Below are 12,289 nucleotides of genomic sequence, written 5' to 3' on the forward strand. Positions count from 1 at the left end.
GTTCTGTGAACTATTTCACCTTCTCTGCCAGTGGGCTCTGATGTACCACAGCCTTTTGGCTGAAGAGCGGGGTATAAATAAATAAATAAATATATTATTATTATTATTATTATTATTATTATTATTGAGCCATGGAAGTTAAAGTGGTGTCAAACTGGATTATTTCTACAGTGTAGCAGCAGCCTGAATTCTTTTGAAACAGGCCCTTTTCCCTTTTTTTCAAGACCTCAGTTTACTTGTAGCCATGTGTAATATATGAGCATGCATGCACTTGAGCATGCTATTAACCCATGGTATCTGCCACCAAGGAAGAATTAAGTTGAGTTCTTCTGAGATGCAATGAACATGTTTTTTCTCTTCAGCCTCAGAGAAACCATAACTCAAAGTGAGCATTACCCCTGAGATTATGAAATGAACTATGATTACTTTGTCAGCCCCCCAGAGAATTCTGGCAACCAGTTAGTAACACAACAAACCAGAGAGCCTTTAATACCCATTGTGCCTTTCAGATGTAGGGCTCGAGACAGACACTGTCTCATTGCTGAAAGTTGTTACCCATGTGAGGTCTGGCTTCAGTCATACGAGTGAGTGACAATTCAAATCAGACCTTTCCATTCAACAACACTCTGGTGTCAATGTTGGAATAAGAGATTTGGTTCTAGAAGGAAGACTTCCATGCAAGATGGTGGTATTAGCCATGTTGGTATTAGTGCTGCTTCCCCAAGCAGTGTGCAATGATCCTGCTTCTAGATGTAGCCTCAATGATCCTCTTCCTATTCATCACAAGTATTATGAGCCAGGAGATCTCTTAGTTGCTGGCATTATTTCTCAGACCTTCTGTTTTTTAAATCCAACAATATTTGAAGAGTGTCCGTCTGCAGAGCTCTTTGGTGACCTTGTGTAAGGAGCTGGGTTTTCTTAAACATAACATGTACCTGTCCTGATATTATTCTTTGGTGGGCTGCTTCTATGGGGAAATCACTTGTGAATCATTTATCTCTTTTTACTGTATATACTCATGTATAAGTCTAGAAATTTAGGTCAATGTAGGTACTGTATCTTAACTCTTATTTAAAAGAAGGACCTATGCCCTGGTGAAAAGCAAGAGTATAATCTGTCCTGGAAGCACTGACCCACTCTGCTCTCTCATCCACCCAGCCTTAAGAGTAAGCACAAAGAGTTATGTCTGCTACAGTTTTGTAATTTTTGTGACCTTGTTTTGCTTTGTTTCATCCTTTAGATCAATTGCCACATGCCCCTAAATTTTACCATTGACTTATCCACAGGTCATAGCAAAATCCATAATTTTGGCCCCAAAAATTTACCCTTGACTTATACATGAGGTCAACGTATAGTTGAGTATACATGTTGTATATAATAATGGAACCACACTCCATCTATGTTTAATGTATCAATTATTTTTACTGTCATTCTTAGCACAGTGATGATGATGATGATTCCCAGGACATGTAGTCTAAATTCACTTAATACTCCTCATAGAATGAGGCATATTCAAAGCTGATTTTCTATAAGGAATATCAGTTGCTCAGTAAAAATTCCCAGCAAAGCTATAGTGTGCTGGGCTCTTTTTCATTATTTTTGACTTGACCTATCACACATCTGTTCTCTCTTTGTTTTGCTTTATTGTCTCTGGATGAGCTATTTTGGATGTTATATTAAGAAAGATATGGTTATATGCAAGATGTAGCCAAGATAATTATTCCCATTTCAAGTCTTCTCTAGATCACCAGAAGTCTACCTGGTGTATTATACCTGTTTGCTTGACTGATAATGATCATTTCTTCTCCCTTTCAGATGTTATCATTATTCTGAAATGCACTGATGCTACTTCTAAAGGGCTGTATTGGTTTGACTTATTTTGCAACCTGGTTGTATATTAAGCGCTCTGTGATAGATAAACTAGGGCTGAACCTTTACCTCTATGATGATGACAAACTTTCCCTCCCCTTCCCCTAGAAGAAAATGGAGACATGTCTCAAAGTACTCAATAAAGGAATGAATGGTTTAGTAATAAAAAGCCCATATATGTACAGGCATTGGGAAATGTGTTGTCGTTGCATGCCTTCAAGTTATTCCCTACTTATGACAACCCTGAGATGAACCTATCACAGGGTTTTCTTGGTAAAATTTCTTCAGAGGAGGTTTGCCGTCGCATTTCTCTGAAGCTGAAAGAGTGGGACCTAACCAGGGTCACTCTGTGAGCTTCTATGGTTGAGCAGGGATTCGAATCCTGATCTCCCAGAGTCCTAGTCCAACACTCATATTATACCATGCTGGCTCTCATACAGGTAGTGTACACATGTAATAATAATTTCATATGTTGTAAAATTATGCATTGTTTCATTATTTATGATATATTATTTATATGATTTTTATATAGGCCTTTGAAGAAGGCCTTTGAAAGTGAACACAGGCCAAAACACATTGGGCATTTTATCTGTAAACCATTCATTTATTGAACACCTTAGATATGGCTCAAGTGTCTTTTGCAGATTTTATTCAATACTCTCAAGTTTTTGGTTCGTTCAGATTTTACTTATATCCCACCTTTCCCCCAAAACTGCGACTCAAGGCAGTTTACAATTCAAAGCAAGTACAATATAGCTAAGAACATACAAAAGTCAACATTCAAATGGAATTACAGGTTGAGTATCCCTTATCTGAAATGTTTGGAAATAGAAGTCTTTTTAATTTTTTATTTATTTATTGGATGTTGGAATATTTGTATATACATAATGAAATAGCTTTCAGATGGCACCCAAGTCTAAACATGAAATTCATTTATGTTCCATATGCACCTTATATGCATAGCCTGAAAGTAATTTTATATAATATTTTAATAATATTTGTATTAATTTTGTGCATGAACCAAGGGTTGTGTATGATGAACCATCAGAAAGAAAAGGTGTTACTACCTCAGCTACTCCTGAAAAAGGTTTTGGACTTTGGAGCAATTATTTCATATTTTGGATTTTCAGATAAGGGATACTCAATATGTAAAGTACAGTGGGTCCTCGCCTTACGCGGGGATCCGTTCCGGATCCCTCCGCGTAATAATAATAATAATAATAATAAAAGCTTTATTTCTAGCCCGCCTTTCCAGAGATCAAGGCGGGTTACAATGGTGGATTTTGCAATCCAACAACATACAAATTACAATAAAAGCATTATCAAAAATTTACAATTAAATTATATAAAACAACAATAACAGTAACAAAACAATTCCAGGCTAGCAACGATTGTAACAACGGTGAGGGGGAGAAGGATCACAACAAGGCTATTTGGGGTATGCCTGTTTGAAAAGATACGTTTTCAGCCCTTTTTTTTTTTTTTTTGAAACAATGGGGCTCGTGCATGGCGGCGTGGCGGCACACAGGGCGCAACGGGCGCGCGCGCCCATTCAATTGAATGGGACATGCCACCCCTTCCTCCTCGCGCGCGCCCTGCGGCTTGAGCACGTATGCTCAAGCCGCGTAAAGCGCGCCCGTGTATGACGTGGGCACACTGTATTCACGATATTAAAATAATGTACAACCTACAGTTAAAAATATTTGGGTACCACAACAATAGGAACTTGACAGTCACAATGGTGTCAAACCACATCATTTCTGCAGTCCTGATGCAGCTTCTGTGTGAGTGAAGCCAACCCTCAACAAATTTTGAAAGTAATCTATTGCAAAGCTTCCAAATCATAGAAGAGAGATTTCTTTGCATGGCATGTTTGTTTAAACACATAATTCTGTTTTTTCATGATCATATGAGCAAAGCAATAATGCCTTAGTTAGTAGTAGCGTGGTTTTGATGAATGTGCCATAAGTCAAACATTAAAGGGTTCTCACATCATGTGTGCTCTGACATATTATAAAGCATTTATATTTCACTGAAACAGGGCATATTCCAAATTTCCATAATTAAGAGGAAATAAACTAGAAGTGTTGAAAACATTGAAATATACAAAGAGGTTGCAAATAAAATAAAATAAAATATTATATATTATTTGCTTTTAAATATTTTACTAGTCATATTGTGGAAAACTCCTGAAAAATGTTGCTTTTGCATTAATGTCAAGAGACATCACAATGCCTGACATGGCTATTAGTGTCAGTTCATTGGGCAATGCAAATTACTTGAGTGGAAAATGTTTAGTAAAATAATACTGATTTGAAATTCAAATTGTTAACATTACAACGCAGCAACTGATTACATTGTAGGGTCTTGAAACAGCACTATCAGCACACCCTGGCATTGCAATTTGCTTTAAACGAAATCAATGAAAACCCACAGCTCTTACCCAACTTCACTCTGGGCATCAATGTGTACAATAATGATTTCCGTGCGCCCACAATTTACCTGGCCTCAATGGAACTTCTCTCTACAAAGGGCCAATTATTCCCTAACTACAAGTGTGATGTTCTGAACAATGTGGTAGCAATCATTGGAGGACCTAATTCTGATGTTGGTCTCAACATGGCCACCATTCTGTCAATCTACAAGCTTCCACAGGTGGGTCATGTGTGCTAACATTGAGTTTAATTCGTGTATCTTCAATCAAGAAATCCTGCAACTGTCAGTTCTCCTAATACAGTTGGCCTCCACATTTGTGGCTTTGACTTTTGTAGATTTGATTATTTGCAGTTTTGATTAATATGTTCTCTCTGGGAATCTCTAGGTCCTCCAGCACATTTTTTCCTGGAAGTTGACCATAGAGTTATGCTAGAGAACCTTAGAGAAAATGCTTCTCTAGGCATTTGTAGGTCCTCCTGCATGATTCTGTTATCAATGTCTGGCAGATGTTGACCATAGAGTTGCATTGGAGGATCTGGAGATTTCTAGTGAAGTGTTCTCTTAGGTATTAGCCACTCTTTGGTTGTTGGGATTTGTGTTTTTTCCCCAATTTTAGGTGTACTTTGATGGCATCTTTTCTCATTTCTTCTTTGAATCATTGATTTAGCTCACATACGGCTCTGCATTAATGTTGGACACAATCCCCCAAGGAGCATTCTTTCACCAGATGTTTCCAAATGTAGCCATTCAATACGAGGGGATTTTACAATTGTTGCTTCATTTTGGGTGGATATGGACTGGAGTACTTTATCTGGATGATGACAATGGGGAGAGGTTTGTACAGCATGTTCTTCCCAAGTTCTCCCAACGCAGAATCTGCTTTGATTTCATAGAAAGATTTCCACCATCAACTTTTTCTGAGGCTATCAAACAAATGGAAGATTGGGTCAAAATTGTCAAGGTGGTGATGTACAGCACTGCCAATGCTTTGGTCGTACATGGCGAAATTCAAACCATGATAATTTTGAGGCTAATGCTGCAGTACACAGAAGGTGAAGGTGTACCAATGATGACCAAGGTGTGGATTATGACAGCTCAAATGGATCTTGCATCATTTCCCTTTCCAAACAGCTGGGGCACAGAATTCATTCATGGGTCTCTCTTGTTTGCAATGCAGTCAAAGGAGTTGTTGGGCTTCCAGAAATTTATTCAAAGCAGAAATCCTACCTTGACAGAAGAAGATGGTTTTAGCAGAGCTTTCTGGGAACATGCATTTGACTGCTCATTCCCTGTTAAGGGGGAAGACTATATGGCTAGCAAAACCTGCACTGGAGAGGAGAAACTAGAGTCTCTCCCTTCATCCATTTTTGAAATGAGCATGACAGGCCACAGCTACAGCATCTATAATGCCATTTATGCTCTGGCCCATGCTCTGAATGTTATCAATTTATCAGCATCCAAGCACAGAGCAAGGAGAGACGGATGCAAATCACACCTTCTGAATCTGAAGCCATGGCAGGTGAAGTCTCGAAGAAACAATATGTTTGGGATGTCAAAATGCCAGCCTTAGTTGCTGTTGTTTTTTAAAGCAGTGTCTTTTAAAAATAGCGTTCATCTGTTATAACTTCATTTTTGAAGCTAATCTTCTTACCCAGTTTAAGAAAATATTGGAAGTTATTGTTCAGTCATTTAGTTCTGGTGACATTACATCAATAGAACAAGCTGTGTAACATTATACTTTATGCGCTGAGAAAGACTGTTTCTTTCATGATTTTATATTTTTGATAAGTTTTCAACCTGAGTTATCTGTCCCATTCTTGGAGAAAGGTGGCAAATTAAATAAATGAAGAAATAATAGAGATAGGTAATTTTTTAGTCAATATTTCAAAATTCACAAATTTCTCAGTGTAAAGCACTGGGTATGTTAAAATAATTTCTGTATGTAAACAGAGTAAAACAGATAAATTCATCTATTCAGGCAGAGGACTTTGGTAGCTTTGCCCTCAAGACTCTGGCTTTGAATCCCTGTACATTCAGACATGTTTTGGTGTTGTTGTTTTTTAAAAAAAGTACCAAGAGGCATAAATTATTTTGTAAACTGGATTGAAAGATGATAGCCAAGCTATTACATCACAATTTGCATTTCATAGATTTATAAATCCATAGTTATGTTGCAAAAATCCAATAAAGCATGTTAGTGAATTGCAAAGATGCACATTTGGGCCCCAGCAAGTGTACTCCCATGTGCATTGGGCATTTCCAATGTGCACTGTGCATTGTTCACTTTTGAGTTACATTAGGCACCTCTGGTGTGCATTGGATGCTCTCATTGTGCACTAGTACTTTCTGACTGGTATCCCAATACACACTGAGAAGCTCCCCAATGCTCATTGGTGTCTATGGAGTATCATTGGCTAGCACTGGGCAATAGATGTCCATACTTTGTAACATCATGGCAGGCCCTAGGTAGATACAGACATTGCAAAGCTATTTAGTTCAGTGTTGCCCACAAGTAAGATCATTTACAAAATTGTAAGACTTAAGCAGAATGCCAGTCCTTGAGATTTATCTCAATGTAAGAAATTTGAAAATTACAAATTTATCCATCCCTAAAGGAAGCAAATAATGATAATTCTCAGGTGTCAGAGGTTATCACCATGGTTTTAGTGTCTGTTTCACTATCCTAAGCATTGTATCATTTTTATTTCCTTCTTCCTGGATTTAGATCCACCACTTTCTGAAAAGCATTTCATTTAACAACAGTGCTGGAGAAAGGGTGTCCTTTGATGAAAATGGATCTTTAGACACTGGATTTGATATTATAAATTGGGTCACATTCCCAAACCAATCATTTCAGAGAGTGAAAGTTGGAAAAATAGACACACCTGGGGAAATGTTCACCATTTTTGAAAAAGGCATTGAATGGCCAAAAAGATTCAACCAGGTAGGCTCTATGCCCTTAATGGAATATAGCAACTCATTTTGAGATGTTGAAAACTGAGATAGTTTTACAAGGTCTTCAGCCTTCTCTGCCAAATCCCTGGATTCTGTAGAATGGAACCATTGTAATTAAAGTGGTGTCAAATGGCATTATTTCTACAGTGTAGATGCACTCTCAATTTGTCTGCTATATGTAATTAGTAAAGTGTATGCAAATATGTGTAAAGCCAGTGTTGCCTATTGGTTTGAGTGTTGGACTATGATTCTGGAGACTAGTGCTTGATTCTTAGCTTGGCCATGAAACCCACCGCCACAAGGTTTCCCACATTGCCTCAGGAGAAGGCAATGCAAAACCTCCTCTGGACAAATCTTGCCCCCAAAAAAAAGGCCCATGAAAGATATGCCTTAGGGTCGCCGTAAATCAGAAATGACTTAAAGGCACACAATAATGACAACAGCAACAATAAACATGCATGAATATAATTCTATTTGTGTTGTATCCCATTCCTCCTAAATTCTCAAATGGGTTGTTTTAGCACTGCATAACTTTACAAATGAGACCTCAAAGCCTATCATCCTAGAAACAGCTGTCTGAAGCATGATGGGATACATGCAGACAGAGCATCTCTTTATAGTTGATACTGATTAGTCATTTTAGCATCAGCCCATTTCTAAAATTTATAAGATGTACTCAAGAGATACAACCGCCCCAAATATATTTTCTCACTGAGTAATAAATCCCATTGTTCTTTCATGTTTGGACAGGTGCAGCCCCTTTCTCTGTGTAATGGTTATTGCCATTCGGGCTTTCATAAAGAAAAGAAGGAAGGGGGGAAAAACGAGAAGCATTCTTGCTGCTATGATTGTGCTGAATGTCCAGAAGGGGAAATTTCAAACATGACAGGTAAGTGAAGTCATGTACATAGAGCGTCTCCCTGCCCACTGCCACCAATATTCTGGCCATGATAACTAATATCCAAATTCTCAAATTCGGTAGTAGTGCCTAAATAAGGGAGAAAATCTGATATAAATGTGACTTATTTCAGCTCTCATGTAAAACCCTTTGTAAAGGAAACGATAATGTGCTACAGTGTCTCTTGGGAGGGGTGACTGCCAACAATCTATTCAGATTTTACATTAAGATTTTTCTAGAAGTTGCTCTAAATATTTCTTTTTCTAGAACAGGGAAATATATGGCTCTAAAACTTCCATCATCCCCAGCCAAATGTTAGGAATATAAGGATTTTAGTCCATGGACATCTAGAAGGCCACACAAAGAAATTTCTGATGTAAAGAACAACTTTCAAAAAGCCATTTTTCTTTCCTTCCAGACATGGTTGACTGTGTTCAGTGTTCTCAGGATCAATATCCAAACCACAGACAAGATGCATGCCTCCCAAAAGATGTAAGCTTCCTGTCTTATGAAGAAGCCTTGGGGATCAGTTTGGCCACTCTTGCTCTTTCCTTCTCTTTCCTCACAGTTCTGGTGCTGAAAATCTTCATCAAACACCAGGAGACTCCTATAGTCAAAGCGAACAACCGGAACCTCACCTACACTCTCCTTGTTTCCCTCCTGCTCTCCTTCCTTTGTGTTTTCCTGTTCCTTGGGGAACCTGAGAAGATACCTTGCCTCCTTCGACAACCTGCTTTTGGCATCATCTTCTCTGTGGCAGTTTCTTGTGTCTTGGCCAAAACCATCATTGTGGTTCTGTCATTTATGGCCACCAAGCCAGGATCCAAGATGAGGAAATGGCTTGGGAACAGACTGGCCGCTTCCATCGTCCTTTCTTGCGCCTTTATTCAAGCCTTAATTTGTACCGTGTGGCTGGCCACCTATCCTCCATTTCCGGATTTTGACATGCATTCAATGACAAGGAACATTGTTCTAGAATGTAACGAAGGTTCAACTGTCATGTTTTATTGTGTCTTGGGTTTTATGGGTATTTTAGCCACCATTAGCTTCACAGTGGCCTTCCTAGCGAGGAAGCTACCAGACAGTTTCAATGAAGCCAAATTTATCACTTTCAGCATGCTTTTGTTTTGTACTGTTTGGCTGTCTTTTGTCCCAAGCTACCTGAGTACAAAAGGAAAATACATGGTGGCCGTGGAGATTTTCTCCATCTTGGCCTCCTCTGCTGGGCTACTCATTTTTATCTTTTTCCCCAAATGCTATATCATTGTGTTGAGGCCTGAGCTGAACAAAAAAGGGCAACTCATAAGGAGAAATAATTAAAGAGTCTTGGTAGCTTTGCCTGTCATGCAACTAAAACAAGTTTTGACCTAGTTCTATCACAAGGAACTAGGCATAGTCCTAAGCATCCTTCTTCCTTCCGAGTGAAGGTGAAATTCATCTGAATGTAAATTGTTCCGAATGCCTTGGGAGGGTTGATGCTCAATCAGATGCCAGGCAGTTTGGTGGATGTTTTTAAAACATCCTCCAAGACATCAAGAACATTTACTGTTTCCCTTTGCCTTTTTGTATTTTTATTCTCTTCCTCTCTCCTCTTGGTTTAAGTTTAAGACTTACATTGTATAATTGATCTGCACTGCAGAAATAATGTAGTTTGCTTGAACTACCATGGCTCAATGCTATGGGATTCTGGGATTTGTCATTTTGTAAGACATCGAGCCTCCTATATTAGAGAGACCTCTGATGCCACAACAAACTATAAATCCCAAAATTCCACAGCATTGAGTCATGGCAGTTCAAGCAGTATCAAACTGCATTATTTCTGTAGTGCAGATTAGACTACTATCCAATATGTTCCTATTGCCTTCTTTTCCTTGTTAACTATTGATATTAAATAAATTGTTGTCAGCAAATACTTTGAATTTCATTAGCATTTGTATTCCATTTGGGGGGAAAACCACAATAGTGTTTTTGGTTGATTGGTTTTTTAAAAAACCAAACTATCTGTACATTTGAACAGTTTATATTTATAATTCTTCAGGTTAAAAAAATGTTATCTTTTAAAGAAAGTGCAATCCTTATTTCTCCTGGACAATTTCACCATTCTCTCTTTAATATTTAAAGCAAGTGAGATTTTAGATAGCATAGAATCTCTTGCATGTAAGTCTTTCCTCATTTAAAACCTCTTTTTGATCAGTATTGGGATTGAATTACATGAAATAAATACCTTTTGTAACCCAGTGAACAAACCATGTGCTCCAGATCAACTCCTATGGGGACATTACTCTCACACAAAACAGATTCTTCTCTGCCTGCTTGGCTATCACTTCCTCCCAAAGCCCATTTGATTGCAGACTGTCTTCACAAGGGAAGGCCATTTTTGCACTGAATCTGGCCAATCCTTGCCTACATTGGATTTTAAAAACTCACCTTTTGCTCCAGATTTGGCAGGAAAATCCAGCGTATTTTGGAGTGACATACATGTGCCCCACTGTGCTATCCTGCTCCGCAGCTGCTGGCCTGAGTCCTTCTCTCTGAGAACATAAGGCATCCAGCCATGAGATGCTGGAAAATTCACCGTGACCTAAGAGGGAACAATTTGTGCCAGCAGCAGTGGAGCATGTGTGTAAACAGCCCCCTGGCTATGAAGATTTCCATACCTGGCTGCATCGCTACTAAAACAAACAAAACAAACAGCTTCATTTATGTACTGCTTCATACTGAACTAACAGTGTCTAAGCGGTTTACAACTGTAAGCTAATTGCCTCCAACAATCTGGGTACTCATTTTAGCAACTTCAGAAGGATGCAAGCCTGAGTCAAGCTTGAGCCCTTTTGCTGGTATTGAACTCGCAACTGTATGGTTTTGAGTCAGTGGCTGCACTGCTCCACCAGGGCTCCCAAAAACGTCTCCCAAACATCCCTAAAAGGTCATCCCCATGGAAATGTGGCTCCCTCTAGCATACCTGAATCATCACAAGGGGAACAGATTTCCTATGAACACAACTTTGTGTTCAGAGGAATTCCGCTCCCTAAGAACATTTCAGGGACGCTAAGAGGGAGTGACATTTCCATGGCGATTCGGGAAGCATGCCTGGCAATCAGACACAGGCGCTTATTTCCCCTTTTAGGGATGTTTCAGAGACATTTTAGCAGCGATGCAGCCAGGTATGAAAACCTTCATTGGTTTGAAATGTGGAGATAACAGGGAGAATCTGAAGGAGCTCTGAGGCCAGAATACTCGAGAATCACCCTAGCGTATTGTGACTAGGGTAGACAAGGGAGCTTATTGCACACACATTTAACCCAACTGTACCCTAATGGGATGCAGCAGAGATGCAGGATGCGGGCGGGAATTATTGCATGTATTTCGCCACTAATTCAATCAGCCGAGTGCAGCCCGGCTGCATCCCAGCTCCCAGGTGCACTTCAGTGGCTGCATTTCCAAGTCAAAAAGCTCCCAGCTTAAAGCAGCCTCCGAAGTGCACTTGGGACCAGGGATGCAGCCAGGCTGTGCTTGGCCAGCTGAATCTGTGGTGAATTACGTGAGATAATTCCCACCTGCATCCCATGTTCCAGCTGCATCCCGTTAGGGTGAAGTTGGGTTAAATATGTACGCAATAAGCTCCAAGCTCTGGGATATCAGTCCTATCATTCTGTGCCCAGGTACTATGGAGGTTGGGGTGTAGCCAGTTTTTCTTTAATCAAAAGGATCATCAGATTCAAGTTGGTACTTATAGCATAAGCATTCCTTTTTCAGTAAACAAGAGGATGTTCTTTGGGAACAGCAGCCAGTTTGGCAATTGATCTCATTTCTTCACCTCTGTGGTTGATCCCAGGGCATTATTATTGCAGCTACAGTAATTCTACTCTAGCAGGAGAACAAAATAGAACAGACCAGAACTCTCAGTACACAATGGCTCCCCTTCAGCCAAGTTAGAAAGCAAGACAAGCAAGGCCTTATTGCACTTTCCTCCCAACAAGATGAAACATGCTGGTGCAAACCTCTTGGCAGGGGCAGGTGGTGAATGAACCCCACCACCCGCATAGTCTCCCACCTCTGATTTAGACATTAATTCCTTTCTTTATTTATTTCATATAGTGTGACTATGGGTCATTTTATTCTGTTGTGTGT

At 39.4% G+C, this 12,289-nt stretch overlaps 1 protein-coding gene across 1 annotated transcript; it reads left to right on the plus strand.

Moving 5' to 3' along the window:
* Nucleotides 1-682: 682 nt before the first annotated feature.
* LOC149304021 (vomeronasal type-2 receptor 26-like) lies at nt 683-9,478 on the plus strand. The gene is made up of 6 exons (XM_089480912.1): nt 683-902; nt 4,349-4,524; nt 4,973-5,824; nt 7,031-7,249; nt 8,011-8,149; nt 8,577-9,478. Exons 1-6 carry the CDS (start codon nt 683-685, stop codon nt 9,476-9,478), a joined length of 2,508 nt encoding a protein of 835 aa, XP_089337038.1.
* The last annotated feature ends 2,811 nt before the right edge of the window (nt 9,479-12,289 follow it).

Source organism: Sceloporus occidentalis, unplaced genomic scaffold, assembly GCF_023333645.1.
Source record: "Sceloporus occidentalis isolate IW3139 unplaced genomic scaffold, rSceOcc1.0.p SCAF_14, whole genome shotgun sequence".
Lineage (NCBI taxonomy): Eukaryota > Metazoa > Chordata > Lepidosauria > Squamata > Phrynosomatidae > Sceloporus > Sceloporus occidentalis.